At 42.0% G+C, this 27,390-nt stretch overlaps 1 protein-coding gene across 6 annotated transcripts in view; it reads left to right on the top strand.

The window, feature by feature from the left end:
• The window catches only part of BRWD1 (bromodomain and WD repeat domain containing 1), a 93,477-nt gene that overhangs the window by 38,957 nt on the left and 27,130 nt on the right, over positions 1-27,390 (top strand). For 3 of the 6 annotated variants that reach the window (XM_042456425.1, XM_042456427.1, XM_042456424.1), the window contains exons 1-12: positions 281-375; positions 807-960; positions 10,535-10,669; positions 12,125-12,253; positions 12,764-12,989; positions 14,779-14,964; positions 16,096-16,279; positions 17,436-17,529; positions 18,061-18,201; positions 18,583-18,668; positions 19,259-19,451; positions 26,196-26,327. In XM_042456425.1, the coding sequence (XP_042312359.1) occupies positions 356-375; positions 807-960; positions 10,535-10,669; positions 12,125-12,253; positions 12,764-12,989; positions 14,779-14,964; positions 16,096-16,279; positions 17,436-17,529; positions 18,061-18,201; positions 18,583-18,668; positions 19,259-19,451; positions 26,196-26,327 (1,680 nt within the window). In that variant the 5' untranslated portion in view covers positions 281-355. Of the gene's footprint in view, positions 1-280; positions 376-806; positions 961-10,534; positions 10,670-12,124; positions 12,254-12,763; positions 12,990-14,778; positions 14,965-16,095; positions 16,280-17,435; positions 17,530-18,060; positions 18,202-18,582; positions 18,669-19,258; positions 19,452-26,195; positions 26,328-27,390 lie in introns of those variants that run through there. The other 3 variants (XM_042456428.1, XM_042456429.1, XM_042456426.1) reach the window with 2 other exon arrangements.

Here is a 27,390-nt window from a genome sequence, read left to right as displayed (position 1 = left end):
TATTGTTTCGGGTTACGAATGTTTTTTCGGGTTACGAAAAAACTTTTGGTGCTTTTTTCGGCTTTTTCGCACGGAATCGCGGCTTTTCCCCATTAGCGCCTATGGCAATTCGGCTTACGAAGGCTTTTCGGGTTACGAACGGTGCCACGGAACGAATTAATTTCGTAACCCGAGGCACCACTGTACTTTTTTCTAAATGATAACCAGTCATTTATAACATGAATTACCACAGTTACTTTTTGTATGCTACATAGTATCTTTTAACCTTACATCAAGGTTCATAAGTGGTAGCAGGGATGGAACAGCCCGAATCTGGCGATTCCAGCAAGCTGAATGGAAGAGCATATTGTTAGACATGGCTGACAAATTACCTGGGTATGTTCAGTGTATGTTATTTGTGTCTTGTTTGTGTGTGTCAGTAAGTGATTATGCAATTTACACTGCCATTTTAATATGAACAAACTTTCTGAATACTCTGAACAAGTGCAACACCTCTTTGTTGAGCTTGTGCCTAGTTGTGTGCAAATATTAAACTTGTTTTCACTTCAAAATGGTCACAATGTTAGCTGTTTCTAGGATTTTTTACTTTTTTAAAAGAAGAGGTTCTCAGTATAGTCTGATGTTCTTACTTTGACGGTCTTTTCTTTAAATATAAATTTGTGATAGTTTGTTAGGTATCTATACCTATAATTGTAGGATTAATTTTTTATTTGTCAAATGGATTATTTAAGTCCTTAATTCCTGTTAGACTTAATATATTTTTAAATAAAGTTCTAAAGTATTAAAATGCTTCAATTTATTTTCAGTAGTGATATATGCTCAGAAGAAGACAGATTTATGAAGCCCAAAGTTACTATGATAGCTTGGAGTCAAAATGATAAATTGGTGGTGACTGCTGTGAATAATCATCTGCTCAAAGTCTGGAATTCTCATACAGGGCAGCTGCTTCATGATCTCATGGTATGTATGGTTGCTTCATTTTCTCAACTGTTTCCTTCAGGAAGTTTTATTTAATATTTTTGAAAAGGCTAAGAATCTTTTAGACTTTCAGTTGGAATACTTAATATTAAAAATGGGAAGCGGGGAATGTAATGTAAGTGGAGATGGAGGGAAAACCTCTGTACCTGTTTGGGGAAAACCCCCTCAAGAATGTAAAAAAAAATTGTGCCATATTTTAATAAGACTGGATGAGAGTAAAGAAACCACTTTAAGACAAAGTTGGGTAAAATGTTAGGAATATACATGTCTGAATGTCAATAAATGAATGTCACTCCAACCGCGCCACAAACCCTGTCACTGCTCCTGTGCAATGCCAGGTCACTTAACAACAAGACCCACATCCTCCAGGATCTGCTGGAGGACTCTAAGTGTGACCTGGCTTGCATTACCGAGACCTGGCTGGGGCCTGAAGGGGACGCCGTGTGGGCTCAGGCCCTGCCTGCTGGGTACTCGGTGAAGGACCAGCGCAGGTTAGGTGGGCGGGGGGGGGTGGCCTTGGTACATAGGAACACCGTGTCCCTCTCCAGGAACCACATCCGACAGACCTCCTATATCGAGTGTATTTACCTGACCCTAAAGGCTAGGGACAGTCTAGGGATTCTGTTAGTGTATCGGCCACCCCGTGCATTAGCGGACTCCCTTAACGAGCTGACACAGCTGGTCGCTGAGCTGATGTTGGAGACGCCCAGGCTTCTTGTCCTGGGTGACTTCAACATCTCCCTCACGGCCAGTCATGTTCCATCCGGTGCGGCTTGGGAATTCATGGATACCATGGCGGCCATGGGCCTGTCCCAGCTGATACAGGGTCCTACGCATTGTGCGGGTAATACTCTCGATTTGGTCTTCTGTTCGGAGGCGGAAAATCCGTGGGTGGAAATAGCTAATGTTTCCCCCCTGTCATGGAAGGATCATTTCCTGGTAGAGGTGAAAATCAAGGCTTCTACCCAGATCCCCCCCGGGGGTGGTGGACCTGTTAGGATGGTCCACCCTCGAAGGCTGATGGAACCTGAGAGGTTCCAAGAAGCCTTAGAGGGGCTCGCGGTTGGAAATAACGGCGACTCTGTTGATGCCCTCACCGGTATTTGGAATACCGGTCTTTCTAGGGCTATACACAGGATCGCTCCCAAGCGCCCTCTCAGGCCCGCTTCCAAACGTAAGCCCTGGTATACGGAAGATCTCCGGGCGAGGAAGCAGGTTCTGCGACGGCTAGAGTACCGTTGGCGGAAACACCTTTGCTTAGACGACAAGGCTCTCCTAGACCAACTGTTAGAGGACTACGGAGAGGCAATATGCGCAACAAAGAATTCGTTCTATGGTGCCCGTATTGCGTCCGCTGAGTCGCGTCCAGCAGAGTTGTTCAGGGTGGTCAGGGAGCTAACTCAGCTTCCTCCCGCCCTGAACCAGATCCTTGAACCTTCTAAGGCCTGCTGTGACCTGTTTAACGACTTTTTTGCGGATAAAACCTCTCGTATAAGCGAAGGTCTGAACGCTGACATTATAGCAGATCCTAGGGTAGAAGTGTCCAGAGCCTCCGTGGACTATGTTAAACTGGATCAGTTTGAGTTGGTGAGTACCGAGGATGTGGACAAGATCCTTGGAAGTGTTCGGAAAACAACCTGCTCTCTTGATCCCTGTCCCTCGTGGTTAGCGGCCCAGGGGGGACCGGCAGTAACAACTTTGTTACGCCGGATAATTAATACATCTTTCAGGGATGGGCTATTTCCATCGGATCTTAAATTGGCCATAGTAAAACCGATCCTAAAAAAGCCCTCCCTCGACCCCCTGGTTCACAATAATTATCGGCCTGTTTCGCTGCTACCATTTCTGGGAAAGGTGGTCGAGAGGGCGGTTGCGATCCAGCTTCAGGCGGTCTTGGATGAAACGGATTATCTGGACCCATTTCAAACTGGCTTCCGGGCGGGTTACGGGGTTGAGACGGCCATGGTCGCCTTGGTCGATGATCTCCGTCTGAGCATTGACAGGGGAAGCGTGTCCCTGTTGGTGCTCTTGGACATCTCAGCGGCTTTCGATACCATAGACCATGGTATCCTTCTGGGACGCCTGGCAGAGGTGGGAATCAGGGGCACTGCGCTCCAGTGGTTCCGGTCCTACCTCTCCGGGAGGTCCCAGATGGTGCAGCTGGGAGACGTGTGCTCCGACGAGCGGGCCCTTAAAACCGGGGTCCCTCAAGGAGCCATTCTGTCTCCCATGCTATTTAACATTTACATGAAACCGCTGGGAGAGATCATCCGGAGACATGGGGCGCGGGGTTATCAGTACGCTGATGACACCCAAATCATTTTCTCTATGTCTCCGACTGATGCAGTGACTGGGGATGGCGTCTCTCCTCTCGTGGCCTGTCTAGAGTCAGTAATGGGCTCAAATTGAATCCAGAGAAAACGGAGGTACTAGTGATAGGTTCTCCTGGTCCAGGAATGGCGGTGGTTCCACCTGTCCTGAACGGGGTCACGCTCCCTGTGAAGGACTCCGTGCGCAGTCTGGGGGTGCTTCTTGACTCGTCGCTTCATCTGACTGCTCAGGTGAATGCGACGGTCAAGAGCACCTGTTATCAGCTTTGGCTGATTCGCCAGCTGCGCCCATACCTGGCCCAGAGGGACCTAGAAACTGTTGTACATGCTCTGGTAACTTCGAGATTGGATTTCTGCAATGTACTCTACATGGGGCAACCCTTATACCAAACTCGGAAGCTGCAAATGGTGCAGAACATGGCAGCCAGGCTGGTCACTGGTGCTCCCAGGACCAGCCATATAACACCGGTTTTAAAAGATCTCCATTGGCTGCCCATTCGCTTCCGAGCTCAATATAAGGTGTTGGTAATTACCTATAAAGCCCTAAATGGCTTGGGCCCAGGATACCTAAAGGACCGCCTCTCCCCGTACATTCCGCCTCGCACCCTCAGAACATCTGGGCAGCAGCTACTGAAGGTGCCTGGGGCTAGGTTAGTCTCCACTTCCCGGAGGACGTTTTCCACAGCTGCCCCAGCCCTTTGGAATGCGCTGCCCATAGAGCTCCGCTCGTCTACTACCCTGGCCCAATTTAGGAAGGACCTTAAAACCTTCCTATTCCAACAGGCATTCCCCGAATAAATATCCTGTGGGCCTCCCTCCTCTTTCGTGGCCAAGAGGTTGGGCTATGGGGCTTTTTACTGTTGGTTTGTTTTAATGTGCACTGTTGATTGTATTTTAACCTGTTGTGAGCCGCCCTGATCGAAGGAAGGGCGGCATATAAATAAAAATTTTATTTTATTTTAATTTTATTTTAAAGGTAATTTCCTATAATGGATTAAAACATTTCTCGTGTATTAATTTAAAATACTTTTTTTTAAAAACAAAATCTTAGTGATAATATATAACGCTGCAACATTGGCTGAGACAGTACTTCTCAAACTAACGTGAGAGACTGGCATTCTGCCCCCATGTACTAGGGACTGTTACTGTATTTATGCCATTGGTTCATTTTGTTCACACCTGATATGTTCTTGGAAGCTTGCCACAGAAGGGCAACCAACGGCTTGCAGAGTGGCACTAGTCTATGGACCACCTCTTTGACTAACCCTGACCTAAGCTTTAACTCAGTGTTAGTAACATCTGTTTAAATATGAGGAAATAAAGCCAATTTTATTCATTCTTGGTAGATTTGAAAATAAATTTGTATTTTCTGGAGAAAGGTTACAGAAACTGTAAATAGGGTTATAGGGAATCTAGACTATACTGTTTGACAATTTTAAGGGTGGAATAAAAATGAATATTTAGAATTAGTTGGTTGCCTACTAGCCAGAATGGTGATCAGTGATGGCAAACCTTTTAGAAACTGCTGCCCAAACTTAGTGCCGTTACTGCACTGGTTGTCACCCAGTCCCCGGGGGGGGGGGGGGGGCGGACTTCTTGGCATGGGACTTCTGAGAGGAAAACCCAAGGCACACTCTCTCAGCCTCAGGCTAGCAATAGACCCCCCCCCCCAACAAAACTTGCCAAGTAGTTTAAAGCCCTACGTGGCTTGGGTCCAAATTACTTGCAGGAATGCCTGTCCCTCCATAATCTGCCCCACACTCTCAGATCCTCTGGGAAGAATTTATTGCAGTCACAGAAAACTAGATTAGTGATAACTTTCCAGAAGACTTGTTCTTCGGTCACTCCAAAATTGTGGAATGACCTGCCGGAAGAGATCCGTCTCATCACCACCAAATTAGGATGTTTAAAATGATGGTATTACCAACATTTTTATACAGTGGTACCCCGGGATACAAAATGACCGCGTTACGAAATTTCCGGGATACGAAAAAATTAGATAGGAAAAAACTGTTCCGGGTTACGTTTTTTTTTTCGGCTTACGAAAAATTTTTTGGTGCTTTTCGGCGCTTTTTCACACGAAATCGCGACTTTCAGCGCTAGCGGCTATGGCTTTTTCGGGTTGCGAAATCTTTCGGGTTACGAACGGCGCCGCGGAACGAATTAAATTCGTAACCCGGGGTACCACTGTATTTATTTCAAACTGTCCCAGAAATAATTCCTATAATAACCTGTGTCAATAAATAAGTGCAATTCCTAGCTTGGAAATACTAGGCCTGTGTATTTTATCGTTTTAAAGGTGGGAGGGATTAGGGGTTGATATAAATTTTTATTGTTCTATTATAATTTTATTTTTGCTGTAGTCCTGCCTCGATCTGTAGGGAGAGGTGGGAAATGTAAATTATTATTATTATTATTATTATTATTATTAGAAAAGTCAATGATAGTTTCATCTTAGGGTTGTCAGGAACGACTTGAAGACATCACACACACACACACACACACACACACACACCCGAGCCACACTCTCACAGCCTCAGGCTAGCAATAGCAAACGCCCCTCCGACGAAACTTGCCAAAAAAATCCCATGATCCTTTCACCTTAGAAATGCCAGGAACGACTTGAGGCCCACACACACACATACAAGGCACAATCTCTTAGCCTCAGGCTAGCAATAGCAAACCCCTTCTGATAAAATGCTGTGCCACCACCACCACTTCCTCCTCCTCTTCCTCCTGACTCTTCCTCTGCCCCTCTCCTTTCTCTCGCTGGCTGTGGGCAGTCGCTGGAGACATGGGGCCGCTGCGTGTCCTCTCCTGCCTCCTCTTCCTCCCTCTCTCTCGTCTCCCACTGGCGGGCAGGCGGCTGGTGCCATGGGACCACTGCTCCACTTCATTCTCCTCCTCTTTCTCCTGCCTCCTTGCCCTCCCTCTCTCCCTCCTTTCACCAGCAGCCTCGCGTGCCCACAGAGGGGAATTTGAGTGTCACCTTTGGTACGCGTGCCATGCATTCACCATGGCTGAAACAGAGGATAGACTATCACTTGCAACTTGATGTCACAGTTTTTGCAGTCTGGGGAAGTGCCTGGTATTCATCTGATCAGATTTTTGAGGTCAGCTTGAAGCACATGTGATTTCTCCACTCCAGTCTCTTATTAAGGTTATTTGCCATTACCGGCTAACCTGTATTTATCTGGAGTTTCCTGTAGTTCATCTTTTGCTCACCTGGGCTTCCAACTTATGAGAAACAGTATTATCAAAATAGGCAGATTAACATTAACAATCCCCTTAAATACCTCTTGAGCACTAGAATAAACACATGCCCTTATATCTTCTATGTTGTTTTTTTAATGAAACTTCAGTTATATTTTCTTTAGAAGGACCACATAGACATTACTTGTGGACTAGGTGCATTTTTATTTAAAGCCATTGCCAGTGTAGGTTTATCCGTCATAAGAGATATATTACATATTATAGGCATCTTCTGTATTTTAGACATTACGATTGGGCCTCGGTATTCATGGGGGAATCTGTATCGGACCACCCTCCCCCCCACAGATTCCAAAATCTGCAAATGCTCAAGCCCACAATGTCCCTAATGGCGGCGCATGCACGCAGCCACACCGCCATTGGAGACAACAGAACTTAATGGTGGTGTGACCTGTCCCTAATGGCGGTGCACCCGCATGCATTGTGTCATCATTAGGGACAACACGGGCTTGGTGACCACAGATGCTTGAATCTGCGGGTGGCAGGCCCATGGATACCAAGGACTGACTGTACATGGTGTTAGGCAAAGGCTGCTTAACGTTTTCCAAAGTTATAAGCAACATCATACTTATACCGCATTTCATTCATAGGAATATCAATTTGCACCATATTTGTAGAACATCAGCATCACACATCTCCTTACTAAATGCAGAATCCATACATCTCAAAACTGGCAGCTGTTGAGAAAACTACACCCCAAGCCAACGTTCTATTGCATTTCTAGCATAGTATTATGAGAACCAGCACGGTGTAGTAGTCTGAGTGTTGGACTATGATTGTGGAGACTAGGATTCAATTGCCAGTTCAGCTATGAAACTCACCTTGGACAAATCACATTCTCTCAGCCTCAGGAAAAGGCAACGGCAAAACTCTTGTGAGCAAATCTTGCCAAAAACCACAAAACAATAAGTTCACCTTAGGACTGCCATAAGTTGGAAGCAACTTGAAGGCACACAACAACAACATAACAGTTATTACAGGGTGAAAACATTTTCTGTTACTGCATTCTGTCAAACGTAGTAAATACAGTGGTCTGATATATTCAGGGGAGCTTAAATAATGGCTTCATTGGGCTCAGTTTGAAAGATTAACTTCTTTTGGTTGTCACAGGATTGACATAGTATTGATTAGCCCCCAAGCGTTGCCATCAGTTCTCTTGTACTCCTTGGTGCTATTGACCATTGAGATGACTGGATGTGATTCCAGTTCACTAAGGTACACACTATTGTTTGATCTGTCTGGTTTCCTAGAGTACCTGCTGATCTCATTCAATCAGAGATGAGTTAACAGTGTTCTTTTTAGTGCCCTTCAATGGTTTTTCTTCCATCAAGCTTAGATAAGGTTGTTCTATGGAAACCTCCCATCTAGATAATAATTTATTTTTTTCTTTCAGATTCATTGGGCTGTATCAAATGTTTATACGGTAGTCCAGATCAGTACACTGGTACTATGCTTGGATGGCTCAAAATATTTATTTCTTTATAATTTAATTTATATGCTGTCTCCCAATATAAGACCCAAGGATGCACACATAAAACACAGTTGGTATCCATGTTTCTTATATGAAATGGTAAAATCAAGGTTTGCTTTTTGGAGAGAGAGAGAGAGAGAGAGAGAGAGAGTGTGTATATATATATTCAAGCCATTGATAGTTGAATCCATGGTTAAAGAATCCATGGATACAGTGGGATGCCTGTATCTTTTTCTCTGACAAGAACTGATTCTCTTAACCTTAGAAGTAACAGTTCCTTATTCCAGTGTACAGCTACATCTTACTTCTGTTCATTTACTTTTGATAGATTAATTCAGAGCTTGAAATTTGCAAAATACATTATCTAGATCAGTGGTTCCTAAATGTTTTTTGCTACCCCCCCCTTTCCTCTTGGCTGACAACCCTAGCATCCCCCCTCCCCCAGGTATTTTTTGATATTGCGCCTACTGTTCTGCTGCATATTCCAAACAACCAGTGTCGGTCACTGCTCCCTTTATCACCCAGTCACTCTGGAATTAGCCACTGAGCAATAATTGAGAAACCTTTCATCCATGCCAGTCTTGCGGTAAAGGCCAGCATAGGCAAGTGGCCCTTCAATTGCTTCTCAGCCAGCTGCTCCATTGCTGATCCCAATGTGACCAGGTGCAAAAAGAGAAGCTTCTCCCAATGACGAAAGGCTCTCAATCCTTCATCGGAGTAGAGGGGGACACTGTGTGTATGTAGGGGGTTTACAGAGGCTACACGCTCTGGACTGGAGACTGGTGTGGATAGGAAAAGGGAGAAATTTTAACCACAGGAGCCATTCGGAGGTGAAGGACTCTTTACAAGAATTGACCCCAGATATTCCCCTCCCTTTCTTCTCCAGAAATGTGTCTTCCCCACAAAGCTTTAAGTCTTCGTCCTCCCCCAACATTGTTTCTTCTACTACCTCTTCTCTTGGCCCGTCCAACAAAAGAAAGCAGGAGCCTCAGCACAGCTCCAGTCTACCAGCCAAGTCCTGGTAAAGCTCGCATAGTTTAAGCAGGGTCCCAAATCTGAAAGCCCCCTTTTGCCGCCACTTCTTTCTCTGCCATGTGTTCTGACTCCTTACTCCAGTCAATCACTCTGTCTCAAAATGGTGCTGCTCCAAACTACAGAAATAACATCCAGCACCCAAGCCTCATGAGTTTTTCAACCGCCAGTACTTGCAAAAGATGCAGCTAAGGGAGTGATCTCACTATGAGGTGAAGAGTGGGGGACACCACTACACAAAGTGATGAATAACAATGTATAGTGATTTTGATATCAAACCTTGGCATGAAGCCAGACGTAAATGGGTCCATATAACCTGCTTCCTGCATGAATATCCAAAGCCTTCCAGCCACTATATCTCTATTTATCTTGCCTAAACGGGAATATTACCTGCTCAAGTCAGGAAGAGTATTGCTTTTCCACAGTCTCCTCCTTGGCCTTCCCTGTGGGCCAGTCTGGGACGATTTTAGGGGTGAAGGTCAAGGGATCCAGTCATCAACAAACAACAGCAAACTCCTCCCAGCACAAACAACTTCATGTCAGGAGAGTGTGCTGTGTTATTTTTTCCACAATCCATTCTCTTGACACTCCTTGCTGGCATGATGTGGGGTGAATGCTCTGGGGTTCCCTGGAAAATTATCCAGAGTGATTGTCCCTACTGCTGCTGCTGCTCTGTGTGTGTGTGTGTGTGTGTGTGTGTGAAATGATTGGACCATGGAAAAGCAACCCAGTAAACAGGCCATCCAGGTAGAGCTGCTTGCAAAAGAAGCACCAACCCTCCTGTCCAAACTGGCCCCATACAGACAGGCCAAAATAAAGCTGCTTCGGGTCACTTTGGAGGTATGCTGTTTAAATGATGCATACGTCGTAAAACTCGGGAAGCTGCGGCAAAGCCATGATCCAGTCCTAAGGACTGGAGTGCAGCTTTGGCGCAGGTTCTGGCCTCTTAAGATGTGTGTGTCATTTAAGCAGCATACCTCCAAAGTGACCCGAAGCAGCTTTATTTTGGCAGTCTGTATGGGGCCTCTCTTTCAGCAAGGAAATCAGATTATTGATTTTCCTGGCAAGAAAGTAGGGGTAGTCACTCCTGCAGGATTTCTCTGTCATAGCAGGGAGAGATTGGGAGGGAGGGGGTTGACACTTCTTTTTGTACTCCCTTTGCTTTTCCTGCTGCAGCAGAGAAATCCCAAAGAGGGGAAGTCGCTGCTGCCATTTTTTCAAGCAGTATTACCGTATAAGTCAACCCAGGGATTTTGGTTCAGTTTTTTAGTATACATTTTTCAATATGGCTTATCAAACAATCCAATTATAACTGGGAGTGGAATGTGGTCAGTTGTTTTTATGACATTATTCAGTGTTACAACCCTTTGTTCTATCATCACAGTTACTAAACTTTGAATTTAGTTCCAGTGCTTTGAAGACTTGTTTCATTTATTTTCTCCTTTTCAAAAAGGGACACGCTGATGAAGTATTTGTTTTAGAGCCCCACCCGTTTGATCCTAGGATTATGTTATCTGCTGGCCATGATGGCAATATCTTTATATGGGATCTAACAAAAGGCATTCAAATGAAACATTATTTTAATATGGTAAGTACTGATCTTAAAACATTCTCTTCGAGCAGTTTATGTTCCCTTTTTTCTTTTCTTTCAACTGTTTTGACCAATTGTAAACATATAAGAGCTTATATACATATAACCCATTTAATACAGTCTTCCCTTCCATTACATGGGGGATCTCTTCTGCCCCCCCCCCCCCCATGGAAGGGAAAAATGCAGATGCTCAAGCCCCATTCAAATGAATGGGGCTCGTGCCCGTGGCAGCGAGGTGGTGGCGCAGAGGGCGCATGCCACGGGAACGCACGTCATTGTTTTCTTCAGGCACACGCCTCCCTCCCGCGCAGCTGCCAGCTCAGGATTAATTACTCACAGAAGCCTTTTGATGCGCCTGCGTATAATGCGGGCGCGCTGTATTTGATATTAAAAGACTATTGAATGTCACTGTGTTATCACTGAGCCTTGTGACTAACTGATTTCCTTATAATATTCTACGCTTATACCTAGTTATAGAATAAAGATTTTCATATAGTGGATTGGAATGTTTTGGACTGGAATAAAATTTTACTGTTAAGAAAAAAGGTACAATTACTGAGTCACAAATGCTCAATTTTCTTTTTTTTAAGGGATGTGTTCCTATGGGAAACTATTGTCAGGGGCCTAATGCAGTTGGTGGTCAGGGTTAGAACAGTGGTGACTAATGACAGAATCTAAGAATTGATGTGGCCAATTTCATTTCTATGTGTACCTTTACATCTCCACTCAGTAAATTGCTGGGAGAAGAAACTCCAAAGCTCAGGATTAATTACTCACAGAAGCCTTTTGAAAATTAAGTGGAGGTTATCAATTAGTCAATGATCATTCATTGTTGGAGTATTAGAAAATCTGTCAGTTGCAGTAAGGCTGTTGCTGAATCGAAAAACATATCTTTCACATGCAAAAAAGTTTCATGTACAATTCCTGACATTTCCCAGGTAGGACTAGGAAAGCCTCTGGTCTGAAACCCTAGAACAGTGGTGGACTATTGTGGGTTTCCAGGGGGCAGTGTTAGCCCCATTAGAGACATTGGGGTGCTTCATTCTCCCCACTCTCTCCAGTGCAAAAGAACCTGATTCCACCCCCCAACACCCTGTAGAGGCTGTGGGAAGCTTTTTTTTCCAGTTTTACTCCGTTTCCTTCTGTTATTTTTAAGGCCTTTCCTGGTCCTAAAATGGCCCAGAAGGGTCCTAGAGAGCATTTTGAAGCTATTTATTTATTTATGTTTATTGGGGGGAAATGAAAAATAAATAACAAAAAAGTTTTCTAATGTCTGATGGTCACAAAAAATGGCCCTGGGGAACCTGCATTTTGCCTACCCTTGTCTAGAAGAACAATTGCAATTCAGAGCCACTTGTATTGAAGGTCTGACTCTGCAGAGAGGCTTGCTTTGTTCCGGTAACTTCTTTTAAATTTGAAAGGGTATTTTAAAGTTCTTTCATTTTGCTTCAGATTGAAGGACAAGGACATGGTGCTGTCTTTGACTGCAAGTTTTCATCAGATGGACAACACTTTGCTTGTACAGATTCTCATGGTCACCTCTTGATATTTGGCTTTGGTTGTAACAAACCTTATGAAAAGGTATTCTTTCCATTTAACAATACCTTTTTTGCAGTCAGCATTTCTAGTAAGATTACTAATATTAATGTATTTAACCTGTCCTTTGGTTCATGTGTATAATGTAAGCTTTCAAGTTTCACACATAGTTTAGACATAATCCTGTTTTTTGGACAGTAGAGAAGTTCAAGTACTCTTATTTTCTTGTGCATCTTGTTTGAGAGGAGATTGCTGTGTCAAATTACAGTATCCTGTGACTTCATATCACAGATGCAAGAAAGCAGTAATTGGGAAAATATTCTTGAATGAACTATTTTTTATGAATCAGAATAAGACATAGAATGACCCTTTGTTTCTCAGGTAGACTTGTGGACAACACACATTGGACAATTCTCAAAGGGAATTCAAGCTTTTAGTCAGCATTGTGGGGCCTACCTTTCTTCTTTATTCTTACAAAACTGCATTTAGTGTTCTATAATTTCTAATGTATTTTTGCTTCAAATATGATTATATGTAAGCTTCATTTCTTTCTAGATCCCTGATCAGATGTTCTTCCACACTGACTATCGACCACTGATTCGAGATTCTAACAATTATGTCCTAGATGAGCAGACTCAACAGGCTCCTCACCTCATGCCCCCACCATTCTTGGTAGATGTGGATGGAAACCCTCACCCAACAAAATATCAGCGGTTGGTACCAGGAAGAGAGAATTGTGCAGACGAGCATCTGATTCCACAGCTCGGATATGTAGCAACAAGTATGAATGGCAGTTTTCACCCTCTAGTTCTTAAGTCTAACTTTAACATAATCAAACATGATATAATACAAAAGATAATCTGAATGTATGCCATGATTTTAAAGCTGTGGTTGTTTTAAAGACAGAGTTTATCTTTGGGGTGAAATGTTTCTTCTTCAACTCCTGCCCAGTGGGTGTAGGCCTGTACTTTTTTTGGCATGTGAAGACCTAGGATTGTTGAAACCTGTCAGGATTATAGCTCATTCTGCCTGCTCTGTTGTTGTTAAAGTGGCTTGTTCCAGAGATGGATTGTTTTTTCCTGGGCAAATTATAAACCTGGTTGACTCCCTCACCACAGACAGAATAGTGTGTTAGTACTAACTGTGAAAATCCATTGTTGTCTATAGAAAAATTGATATCCAAACCCAGCCTCATATTGGGTAGACCTTCTTTCTCCTGATAAAGTTTACCAATATTCCCCCTTTCTCCACTTCTTCTTCTTCTTCTTCTTCTTCTTCTTCTTCTTCTTCTTAACCTTTATTTATAAAGCGCTGTAAATTTACACAGCGCTGTACATACAGTCTTTTTAATTGGATGGTTCCCTGCCCTCAGGCTTACAATCTAAAAAGACACGACACAAAGGGAGTGGTGGTGGGGAAGGGGCCTCTCTAGTAGGATAATACATATAAAATACATAGCAATATAGGAAATGATTCAATAAAACTGGCAACAAAAGAACATCAAATAGCAAGTGACAATTATGCTCTCTCCTCTATTGGTTAGAAGAACTCTAGGAATCCATGTTATTGAGAAGGGTTTTTTTCCTCCTTCAGATGATGAAATCTGGATAGCAGGAAGGCATTACATGTGTCTGAATAGCTTCTTCTCCACAGGCAAAAATGGATCTTAACACTAAATGCCAAGTGCACCAGTTTCATAGCTCTGGGGACTAGAATCTGGATTTCCCAAGACTTAGGCCAAACCTTAAAACACTGTATTGCACTAGCTCTCTTAGGCCCAGTGCTGTTCTGTGCATTTCGCTGGTTAGTGATATTTCACTTATGCTGAGTGCAAGTGGGAGTTTATTTAACTTGCTTGGAAAAAAAAAACCTATTTGTCTCAGAAAAGATAGCAAGATTTCCCAAGACTGAGATTTAAAACAAGGAACCCAATATTTTCCTTATTTATACATTAATGGGTAATTATGGCTTTTACAAGTTTTAAGGCAGTCACCTTTGTAAACATTTCCTTCCCCTAAAAAAGTAAAAGGCAATTTCAGAATTAGGTATCATTCACAATATTTTCTTAAAAGTTACCTCACAAAACCTATTTACATATCTGATCTTCAAACCTTGGAATCTTTGAACTTGGGAACTCAAAGAGCCCTTTAACGGATGCTTTGGTGCATGAGGATCTTTGGATCCCCTGCCCATGGGTACTAGCAGCCTCCTTTTTTCATTTATATGATGAAATGTTGTCTTAACTTCTATGATGGTCATGAGTACAATGGTGGTCATGAGTACAGGAGCCTGCCGCGTGCCCCGGAAGAACTAATGGAGCGTGTGCGCCGCGGTGGCACTGCACACCATTGGTGCGAGCCCCATTACTTCCTATGGGGCTTCAGCATATGCTGATTTCCCCTTATGCGGAGGGATCTGGAACTTATCCCCGCATAAGGGGAGGGCACACTATAAAAATTGTAAGTAACCATGTACATGCGAGTTCTGGGGAAACTTAGAATATGATGAAAATTCTAACTTTACTTTAAATCTGAAATGACTAAATATATGCTTGCATTTGAATTTTGCAGGTGATGGAGAGGTTGTGGAGCAAGTTATAGGTCAACAAACAGCTGAGCAGGATGAACAAGGTTTAGAACCCAGCATACTTGATGGGATGATTAGACAGTTACAGCAACAGCAAGACCAAAGGCATGGCACAGACCAAGAGATTTTTCCACCTGGGCCACAGAATGGAGAAGAAACACCTAGAAGAGGTCAGTATTGCCTTTATGGATTTAAGAAAATATTGACGGCTTCTCATTATTGTCACTTCTAAGCTACCTCACTTCTTAGTACCTTTCAACTAAGAGTTCTAAAGTGAATTAGAATACCCTTTAGTCTCACAGAAAACACCTCATATGTGGAAAAGAAAACTAATTAGTGTATTTCATGTAATCAGAAAAGGAGGTACATATGGCATAATGCATAAATCATTATCTGTTGAAGTTGCACCAAATTTCCACTCCAAATGTGTAAAATAGTTTTGCTGTGAATCTTAGCAAAGGGATCTGTCTGATTGATCATGGCTAACTCCCGTCTAATGTCAGTTTATTGTAAAAGTTTTATTTTGTTTTAGAGAACAAGCATGAAACACATCATGATGCATACCACTGAATATAATATTTTAGAAATTGTTTATATTTATATCTTGTTTTTTCCCAGCTCTGGAACTCATGGCAACTTTTAAAAACAGTTATATACAATATAAAGTTCACATCATTACAACATAACAAAAGATAATATGATTAAACTATAAATAGGATTAAAACAATTTCAAAACATACACATTTTTTTTGAAAAATACAGAGAGTACAGCATATTATTAAAGACTTTTCACCATGAATATCTAGAGAGTACAGAATAGTTTGGAGAATGGCATGCATTGAATCATGCAGAAAACTGGGGTTATAATACTGCTTAGGGACAAGAGCACTGACAAAAACTGGAAATCATTGAAATGCGAAACGGTTCGTTTAAATATGCAATTGCATCTTACGAGTTCTTTTAGATTTATCGCTACACTCAGGTGCCATTATGAATATTATACTATACTGTACTGTATTATAAGCACACAATGACACCATGAATGACTTCTATACAATTCACAGACTAAACAAAAAGATGGCACTGAGTAAAGACAAAAAGCAGGACATGGTTTGAGGAAAAGTGTTGTGCAGACATGTCGAAAGAATTGACCACATGTGAAATGTATAGGTTCTGTTTATAATTGAAAAGGGTCAAAAGAGTGGACATTTGAAAAGCAGGGGACACATGAATAAGACAGAAGTTCAAGCTGTTTGCATCCAGAATGTTGTTCACTGGTATTTAATACCATTTTTTAAAAGATTTTCGGAGACCAAGTTCAGATATCCAGTCCCCTCCTAATATTGGCCTGAGGCGTAGTGGTCAAGTTGAAGGTGTTCGTCAAATGCATCAGAATGCTCCAAGGAGTCAGATTGCAACCGAAAGAGACCTTCAAGCTTGGAGGCGAAGAGTAGTTGTTCCAGAAGTACAAGCCAGTATATTCAGGTGTGTGCCTACTCAGCTAATATTATTCTTGTGAAATCTAGTTCTATTTAAAATATTTGTTTAACAATCTTGAGTTCATTTATATAATTTACATCTTTGAAATAGCTTTTTCCAAAAAAATTTCCAGATAACTGTACATTTTCAATTTTTGTGCGAGCTGCCATTTGCTTCTATTTTGAACTCAGAAAGAAGTCTAGTTTTCACTTTTTACTTTCAAACTATGGATTCTTTTTTGAAGGCCTCTGAGCTTAAGCCACAACACTTTAGCATTCTGTAAATCAGTGCATCTTAAACTGTGATGTGGGAAACAGCCATTTCCCCCCAATAATATATAGAACTGGCACCATATTTGGGCAGGGAACCGTCTAACTAAAAAGATTGCATGTACAGCGCTGTGTAAATTTACAGGGCTTCATAAATAAAGGTTAATAATAATAATAATATTTTTGTCTATTGACTATCAGTATTTGTTTCCTGGAGCCCTGGTGGCGCAGTGGTTAAATGCCTGTACTGCAGCCATTCACTCAAAATCACAAGGTTGCGAGTTCAAGACCAGCAAAAAGGGCCCAAGCTCGACTCAGGCTTGCATCCTTCCGAGGTCGCTAAAATGAGTACCCAGACTGTTGGGGGCAAATTAGCTTACTTGCTGTTCACCGCTATGATCTTTGGAGTAGCGGTATATAAAAACAACAACAAAAAAACAAATTCCTGAAATTCTCAAGGGACTGGCAGCCAGTGGTTCAGGCTCCAACACATGACTAGGGAACACCACAGCTATGCATCACTTAAATCTGTTTACTCAGATATGTTGGATGAATGGGAATTATTAAGAGAACACTTACATAAAACCCATTGGTTCATTGTGTGTGTTTTAATTAGGACTGATAGTTGGATTTTATTTTTATTGTGCTCCTCAGCCAAGCAGACTGTCAAAGTTACTGAAGTACTGTTTCTAAAGGGTAGGATCTGCGGAAGAATTATTAGGCATAATTTGAAGCTTTTCCTGTTTACATATGGTACAAGTGGTATATAGAGGTATACACATTTTAGTCCCTTTTAAATGTGTTCATGACAAATGTTTAATCTTTAAATGCATTCTTGTTCAGGACTATGATTTTTTCAGTTTTTGAAAAGTTATCAAAATATATATTTTTAGAAACCAGGAGGAATATAGAATAGCAAAAGGAGAAGAGGAAAAATCTCTGTATACAGTGGAGCAAAAAAGACAGTTACTGCAATCTTCAGAAAAGGTAGGAAGTACTGTCTGGTGGGGGAAAGAGCTCTTATTTGTAAATGGAGAATACAAAGTATTCAAAGAATCTGTGTACAAAAACTATGTTTTTGAGTGTGAGAAGGACAGGAGTGAAAACTACAAATAGTTTCGTCATTGTGTATGATAGTTTCTTTATGTATGCTTAAATGATGTCTTCAGACTGCAATCAAGAGTAAATGTTTAGAGTCTATAAGGCATGCTTATGTGTGTGTTTCTAAATTTTTGTAATTCCCATGAAACCATGAGTAGCTCCAGGTAGTACTTCAGTGACCACGTGCTATGATCTGGAGAGGTAGTTGGCAAGCAAACACAAGTATTGCATCTCCTTGTCAGTTATTAGGTGTAATTGCCACCCTTTTCCTTAGTAAGTCAAAGATATCCACAATTAAATAGTTGATAAATTTGGTTTAAAATTTGTTGATGTGTAAACTTGTATATTTGCTGACAGAATTTATTCCAATATTTTTTTCATTCCTCACTTGGTAGTTTTTTAATATCTCTAATGCAGAGTGACTCTGAAGATTCATTGATTCAGTCCAAGAGGAGACTTTATAGACGTAAATATGCAGCTTATCAGACACGAAATAAAATTGACCAATCTGATTCTTCTAGTGAGGATGTGGATGACTGTTTTGGATTTATAGAACAGGTAAATATTTCTGTTACTTCACGTTCACAGTTAGAGTTATCAATTGATTCAAGAGTTTCTATACAGATTCCTTTGCAAATGTGTATGGAAAGTAGGGCTTGTAAGTTTGGAATGGTTCTACAAGGAAGAAAACTAACAGCCTATCTTCAGTTTTATAGCAAGCATTAATGTCTTCAGTAGTCCTATTATGTGGTTCAGTATGGTGGGCTTTCAGGCAGAATGGATTAGATAAGTGATACTTTCTGTTTTCATTGTGTGTAAATCTTCTGGGATAGCCTTAGTCTAGTAGTAACAAGCAGGAATAAAATAATGAAGAATCTGTGTGAAGATCTTTGAAGTAGTGACATCACTTATGATTGAAACTTTTCCATTTCAATCTAGGAGGCAGAAGAAAGTGATGGGTTGGGTACATCTTCCCATGAGGAAGAATGGCAAAGTGATAGGAAAACTAACAGCAACAATTCCAGGTAAAAAATCACTTTGTTTCTTGTCCCTGAACCTTGGAAAGAGTACATTTAAATTTAACCTTTTGAAAGAGGAATGTAGATAAGCTGTTAAAGCTTTCTTCGTGCAAAAGTGATACCCTTTAGGGGTTTTCAGTATTCCCAGAATTGTTTTAAAATTACACTTAAGAAATCTCATATATAATTAAAATTAAATTATTGAATTACAACAGCTGTAGTGAAATATCCCCCTTAGCTCTATACTGGGCTGTTTCTGTGATACTGTGGTGGAAACAAGAAGGAAAATCATTTTTTCCTTCATGTTCAGTATGTACAGAATTCCAGAAAATGCCCTGCCAAAGAGATGGTTATCATTTTCAGAGTGCTAGATAGTTTCACACTATGGTTTGAACCTTTTAAATTCTGCATATGTGACTATAGAAAATATTAATTGCAGAGCAATTATTCCAAACAAGTATCTCTTCATCCATGATGTAGCCTAGCTCAGCTTTGAGGATTTCATTTCTAAGTAACATCAGGCAAACTCTGAAACACTAGTTCAAATAAATTAGTTAGATCTCTTAACTTGCTTTGTGATTATTTTCCTTGAACAGTGACTCCTCAAGCCAGTATTCTGATTGGATTGCTGATGCAGGGATCAACCTACAGCCTCCTTTAAGAACATCTCGCTGTAAAGCTGTTAGATATTGTAGTTCTTCTGAAGATGAAATATCACTGGAAAAAAAGTCCACCCCCAAAAGGAGGAAAAAAAGATGGAAAAAATACAAATCAAAAAGGGATGGGGAGGTATTGTTGGTTTTTAAATCTATTTTTGGCACACATGTTCAGTTAAGCAGGTTGGATTTTGTCAGTACATATTTAGTTCAAGTGTTAATACCAAGAGTTGCTTTTTATAACTGTTCAAGTACTATACAGAGAAACCACTGCAAGCAATATGTAGGTGATATATTGTAGTATTCCAAATGAGAAACAATTTTTTAACATTTGCAGAGGGAAGGATGGCTGCTGAGGCCTGAATTATATTGAATCCAACTCTCCACTGCTGTGTGGTTCCTGACCCTTAATTTATGAAGAATGTAGTTGCCTATAATATTTTAATGTATGTAAATATGTTGTATAATGAATTCTCATGTAATAGCCTATGTTCTTTGTAAGTTCACTTTTCTCTGTGTATAACTATGTAAATATAGTTTTTCATGGTCTCTGCTAATCACCCAAATGGGTAATTCTGCACCTGTGCAGTAAAGCTTGGAAAGTTCTGGAATTCTGGAATCACTGGGCAAAATTTTGTTTGTAACTTTTTGGCGGTAGCTTTGTCCACCATCTTATAAACCCCCTAGCGATTCTGCTCTTCTGTAGTTCCTTTCATCTGCTGCACTAGCAGCTAGAAGGAACTGTTTGTTGGAATCTCAATTAATACACACTCCAAACCTGACTTATGGACCATTTTTTACTATTCCCTTAGATTGTGTATTTGGGATTGTTTGCTGATCGATCAACCCTTGGCTTGTTGACGACCTACCACTTGTCTTACCGGACTTAAAATTGCTCAGCTGTTTTCATGGCGAGTTGAACATAGCGTCCCACTCGGCTTCTTTCAAGCAGTGCATTAAATGTGGAGGGAAAATCCTGGGACAAGACACCCACGACTCATCTTCTTTACCTTGGTGGGGGACATAACGTGTCTTCCTGTGCCTTGTGCAAGTCCCTAATTCAGCAAGCCCATAAGAATCGGAACACTCGCCTGAATTCTGCCTTATACCAGCAGGCCCAACTTGTCCAAGTCTGGGGATGCTTCCTCCTCAAAGGATCTCTCCTAAACCCAGGGCAATTGTCTCTTAAAAAACCAAGGCATCACTCCCTGAAGGCTAAAGTCAAAACTTCTAAGGAGAGGTCCTCCAAACAACCTCTTAAGCCTGATCAGGATCAAAGCTCTGACCTTGATGCTGCAACTAAGCGCTCGTCAATGCTAAAACACCGTGATGACAACAGTTTTCCTTCAAGGAAGGAGAAATCGGGGGACCATTCATCTTCAAAGAAGCGGTGTTCTCTTCCCCACAACAATGGGGCAAAGCTGATAAGTCCGACAAGAAGAAAAACCCACCCTCAGCAGCTTTGGGCTTTAACCCAACACAACCCTGTACCATGCTCAGTCCGGACCGTACCAGTCTGGTGGGTACCAGATAGAAAGAGCAATCTTTCGCTAAATCTCCATCCCTCCATATTGTGCAGGTGGATCTGGGCTCGGAGTCCGAAGGGGAAATCCGCAATATGGATTCCCCTATCCTTACCCTGAATTTGGTGGCCGTGGCTCGGGCCTGAAGATCTTCAGATCGGACTTCTGTTTTCCCAGAGCCCCGAGAGATGGCTACCTCTGTGGCCCACACTGGCCATCAACAGCACAGTAACAGTGGCCTTGAGACTGACAAGCACTTCCACAATGAATCTTTGTTTTATCAGTATCCTGACCTGGTCTATAATTATAATAATTATAATTTTATTACGGCCAATTGGCCAGCACGGTCTACAATGGTGAAAGTGGTTGTTATTACGTTGTTATTGACATCAACGAGCTTTGTCGGGCCTCGACTCACAGGCAGTGGTTACTACCTCCAACAGTCCTCCCTTCGGGATCAGTTGCATCTCAAAAGATGGTAGTCCGAACGACATCTAATAAATAGCCGCCAGTTCCATCTCAACAGGAGTCTCTCCAGAAAGACAAATCTCTCCCTTAGACCTTGACCAATACATCTCTGAGATCCTCCTATTTGTAGTAACCGTCCAGAAGCTCAGTCAGGGCTGCTTCACCATATCCACTCCTGGTGATACGTGAAAGCTCCTTGTCTACTGATGACATTAAGTCCTTTGTGGAGCAGGTGATATGTTGGGCTAACTCTCTCGATATCAAAGTTAACCATACCATGAGGACTCCCTGGATCCCATTGAGCAAAGGATCCATGGGAAGATGCCCACACAGCAGCTTCAAATGTGTTCCTGCCCTTCATGGAAAAGATCGCTCAAAGATCTTGGCACATCCCAGCCACAATTCCATCTACTACAGGGAAGATTGAGAACCTTCATAGAATAACAGCTTCTTCGGCTTCTTGGTTGTTTGAATACCCTAAGCCTAGCTCAGCTGTTGTCGAAAGTGTTCAGCACACTTTCACCCCCAAAACTTCCTCGACACCTACTGACAAAGAGGGTAAAAAAATTTATGGTATGGCCAAAATTTTTATGCAGCCGCTGTCCTTGACTTTAAGGTGGTGAACTACTTGGCATGTATGCGTTCATATCAACAGTACTTGTGGGAGCGGCTGCGTCCCCTCGTGAATGAACTATCTGATAACAAGAAGCTCCTGGCCATGGCACTTCAGGCCGAAGCACATACCCTGGGCACATAGCTGATAAATTCTGCCCAACATTCACCAGATTATGCTGCAAAAGTGTTTTCAGGCTCTATCGCTCTCTGTCGCCATGCATGGCTCCATTCCTCTGATCTTATGCCTGAGGCCCACACCTTAATAGAATACATGCCCTTTGATAATTCGGGGTTATTTAGCAAGGAGACAGATGAAAAAATGATTTATTGTTATAATATGAGGATTGCCACCAGGAAGAACAGAATGGCGTCTTCTTCATACAGAGGTGCCCCTCGGTGATGGTATGGAGGCCAGTGCTCTAGTTACTCTCTGTCCCAATATCAGTACCGCCAGTTCCAGCCACAGCAACGTCAGTATCAGTCCGCCGACTAAGGCAGTCAAAGATACCCCTCTCAGTTCACTTCTTCCTCTGGCTGTTGCCAACCTCCCCAGCCGAGATACTGCCAGGGGTTTCGCAAAAAAGATGTGCAACAAGGGAAGAAGAGACTGTGAATGGGACATTGCACACCTTGCCTTGAGTGCTTTCAGGGATAGGGTGGGTCCCTTCCTAAACACCTGGGCCATGATAACCTCCGACTCTTGGGTTCTCAACGTTGTTTGTAGAGGCTATGCCCTCGAGTTGTAATTTTCACCTCCCCTTCAGAAACCCTACTTGACGAAGTGCGATCTCCTTTGCAGAAGGACACGATTAAACCCGTAGACCCCACTCGAGCCTGATATTGTTTCTTCTCCTGTTAATTCTTGGTTCCAAAAACAAATGGGGGGTCTCCGACCAATCTTGGAATTACACCATTTAAACTTATACATGACCTACCGCCACTTCTGCATGGTAATCCTCTCCTCTATTTTACCATTGCTACAGAGACCATTGGTTTTTCACCTTCGATCTTAAGGATGCTTGCTTCCAAGTCAGAAACATTTCACAAACATATCAGACAACAAGACAGAAAGGATATACAAGAAACCAGAAAACAGTTGAAACATCTTGATAAATAACATTCTCAAAGAGAATATCATTATCCATAGATAAATCCTCTACAAAAACAAATACAGAAACATAACTTCCTGAATTCCAATCAAGTCATGGTTTATCATAAATATCCTTCCATTTCAGGTTAAGTTGGATTCTTCAACTTAGTTGTTAGTTTATTACAAACTTTATAAGTTATCTCTTTATATTACTAGCAATTCAAGGTATTAAACCATTTTTACATATCTTTAACCTCTTAAAGCTAAATTACATATCTTCTTTTTCATCCTTAACCTTATGTTTATTAATATAGTCATAAAATAGTTTCCAGATCTTGCCCTCTTTTCCCCAGTCTTGTCCTCTTAGAATATTGGTAAGTTTGTCTATCTGCACCAGTTCCAATAGTTTGATCAGCCTACCTTTGACAATGAGGCATTATCGTCTTTCCATAACTAGACGACTGGCTGTTTGTGACTCCATCCCAAGAGGAGTTAGCCGAGAACATCGACTGCATTATCTCTGTTGGACTTGCTCGGCCTACTGGTCAATGTAGAGAAAGCCTACCTTATGCCTTCTAAACAGGTCATCTGGGCCATTCTCGATTCCGAAAGATCCCATGCATGCTTTCCCCCAGACAGGTTCCTAGTTCTTTCCAGGACCATCCAGGATTGCCTAACTCACAGAAGGATCAGGGCGCAGACCTCCCAGTTCTTGAACACATGGTCTTGATCACCTATGTGACACCATATGCAAGACTGAGATTCTGTCCCTTCCAAGCCTGGATTGTCTCAGCGTTCGATTCCATGTTGGACCATCCCGACAAGTGGCTCTCGGTACTGAGACCAGTGGCCACGACACTCCACTGGTGGCTCAATCCCAGTAACATTTGTGTGGGAATGCCATTCCTTGCCTCTCAACCTCAGATTATCTTGAGCATGGATGCCTCAATGGAGGGATGGGGGGCCCACACCTCAAACCTGACAGTAAGAGACAAGTGGTCCCCCATCAACACACTAAAAATACTAGTTGTGGAATAAGCCCTCAAAGCCTTCGAGACTTTGCTTACTGGACAGATAGTTCTCCCCATGACAGACAACATCACTGTCATGTATTATCTGAACAAACAAGGAGGAACATGGTCCCTAATGCTACTCGAGATCATGCTTCACATTTGGGACTGGTGTATACTCAGGGGAATACTCTTGCAATCAATTCATCTCTTTAGGAGAGGAAATGATCTGATGGACTAGCTCAGCAGGTCCTCAGGCCCGTGCCATGAATAGCAGCTCCATCCCGATTCTGTTTCCGACATCAATCTTTTCGCCATGCACCTCAACACCCAGTGGGGATGTGTTCCTGTTCGAGTGGTCAAGGAAACTCCTATACGCCTTTCACCCCTCTCATTACAAGAGTTATTGCCAAGATGAGAGTGGACAGTTCCAACGCCATCCTCATCACCCCATGGTGGCCGAGACAGCCTTGGTTCGAACTGCTGCTCCCTTTGTCCCTGAGAGAACTTTACCAGCTTCCAGCCTGTCCAGACCTCCTAACTCTCCACAAGGCTCAGGTTCAGTAACCGGACACAGACATTCTCCTGCTACTCGCATGTAGGATCTGCCCCCTAGGGGGAAAAAAGAAAACTGAGGGGCTACTGTACAACTTATTTGAACCTTATAATTGAATGCTCCTTTCAGAGTTTTAAGGTTTTATGGTTGTTCATAGGTACAACTGGTTTGAATTTACAATTGGTATCATGACACTTCCTCCTCCACTGACCCATTTGTGTCATTTGCAGAGACCACGAAGAAGAAGGACAGGTTGCTTACTTGTAACTGTATTTCTTCAAGTGGCCATCTGTGAATTCACACCCATGCTCCTCAGTTGTGTCCAGCTCGTTCATGTTCTTTTCTGTCGCTGCCATGCAGCATACGTTATGGAACTGGAGAAAAGTGGGACTGCTAAGGGGGTTTATAAGAGGGTTGGCAGAGCTACCACCGAAAAGTTGCAAACAAAGTTTTGTCCAGTGATTACAGAAGTTTCCAAGCTTTACTGCGCAGGCACAGAATAACCCATCTGTGTGAATTCACAGATGACCACTCAAAGAAATATAGGTACAGGTAAGCAATCTGTCCTCCTCCTTCATGGCTTCTGTGACACACACAAATGGGTTATCCTCTGCTTGTACAGTGCATAGTTTGGAATCTTCTAGAATCCTATAGAGGCGTTTTGATGGTAGCCCTGCCCATCTCCAGTAACACTATATAAGGGGCTTCCTGCTGAAATTGACAGTTCCTTTTTTATTTGCAACACAGCAGAACAGAAAGAACTACAATCTTCAGTTACTTTCAGTTTTCAGTCACAATCTCTGGTCACTTTGGTACTGGTGTTAGCTGGGCAAGCCAGATGGTATAGTGTTCGGTGGTCGAAGCCATGCTTGCCCTTTGGGCCCCATTTCTTGCTGGCATTGTTCAGAAAATGCTTCTCTTGTGGCACCAAAGTTGCTGGATGGGATGGACACGTGAAGTGTCTCAGTTGTTTGCACAAATCTCATGTAGTTGTCACTTGTATCCATTCGTGCCCCAAGTGAGAAGAAATACGGTGTTATGGCTGAAAGCACTCCTGTGTCAACAGGCTCTCAGACCTCAAATGCCGATTTTGCAGCCATTGACCTCTTTGAGGCCATTCCATGTGAGCCATGGCCATGTCTTCAGCCTTCCTGGCTGATGTGTCACTTGAGGACATTAGTTGTACAGCTGTCTGATCGCAGCCCATGACCTTTATAACTCCATACACTTCTTGTTCTATGATTATATCATGCTAGTAAAGAAATTATAGATGGGCAAAGAATTCAATACTTTGATGATCACAACTTTTACCTAGAGGTATTTCATGTTGTGGAAACTAACAAACATTAACAAAATGTTTACACAAAACAGTTAAAACGTAGACCTAAAGATACCAGTTCTGTTTAGTGCCCTTTTGCTTTTACGTAAATTATAATTGACCATTTTTGTATTGCATAATACTCTGTGATAATAGTACTGGTGAGTGGAAGTTAAATTATCCAAAAGGTGCATTAACATAAAAATTGGAATGAAAGTAATCTTATACACATTCAGAGAATTGTATGGCTAATAAGCAGACTTAACATTGCTTTCTAAATTGAATAACTTTTAAAAGGACGTTGAGGTTGAAGTGGATGCCTCCCAACCATCTTCAGTTCTAGAACTGTCCTGTGAGTTCCATCCTCCTGATTGGATAACAGACATCAGACTTCGAAGATCTCCTTTTGTCCCACAAATGGGTGATGAGGTGAGAGCAATTAAACTATGCCACATAATCTGCTTTCTCTTTGGAGTAGCATAACTGAGCTCAGGCCCCTAACTTTCTGCACTGCATGGGAAAATATTAGGGGCAAACCATACAGTGGTACTACTTACCTTTATCGTTACAAAATTCCTTACTCCTTAAAGGAATTTACCTAGCCACATTTGACCATGGCTGTCTTTAAGTGGCCTCTAAAGCCAGTAGTATTCCATCTGCTTTTTCCCCACAGTTCTGCTGATCAGTGTGTACTGATGAGGGAGGAGAATATTATTCCTTGGCATAAGATCTTTGTTTAACTGCTCCTAGTAGTGCCAGGTAAATGGTGATCTCAGTGGATGTTACTGGGATTGGGAGCACATGGTGTTTTATATGTTTGTGCACATGTGCATGAGTGTGTAACCCACTAGATCCTCAGCCAACATTCAGCAATTGGGAACCACAATGTTTGTGAACACATTTTTTAAGTTACAAAAAGAACAGCCAGACTGCTTTTGCAGACATCTCAGTAACACTGAAACATGTTACTAGCCTGTCAGGCTACACATTCAGCTCTATGTTTGTGTATTAAAAAGCTACTAAAACCCAGTATCTAAAGGGCTAATAAGGGCTCTAATGAAGATCTCTTAAGACAGTAGCAAGACTTGTTTGCATGTACTGTTATGACGATAGTGACATGACAGAAAGGGTCATTGCACTCACCTTCCTGGAAGGGAGGATTGTACAAGAGGTTAATTCTTTTGTAGCTGTTTTCATTCAACCTAGATGGCTGTGTAGTGGTGGTGAGGAATATATAGTAAGTGCAACTGGCAAGTGAGTGATAATAATAATAATAAAAATACTAAAACTTTTATTTTTATACCTCTTTTCTGTGACGAGACAATCAAAGCGGCTCACAACACATTAAAATATCCATATTCAATATTATGTCTCAAATTCCCCTCTTAAAACAGGATTAAACATGATACAACTGAAATTGGAGTTTAAAATATCTGTTAATATTAATATATCAAGACAATAAAAATATAACGAGGACAGCATGGAGGGCTAA

Source organism: Sceloporus undulatus, chromosome 3 (genome assembly GCF_019175285.1).
Source record: "Sceloporus undulatus isolate JIND9_A2432 ecotype Alabama chromosome 3, SceUnd_v1.1, whole genome shotgun sequence".
Lineage (NCBI taxonomy): Eukaryota > Metazoa > Chordata > Lepidosauria > Squamata > Phrynosomatidae > Sceloporus > Sceloporus undulatus.
This window is presented reverse-complemented; position numbering and strand designations above follow the sequence as displayed.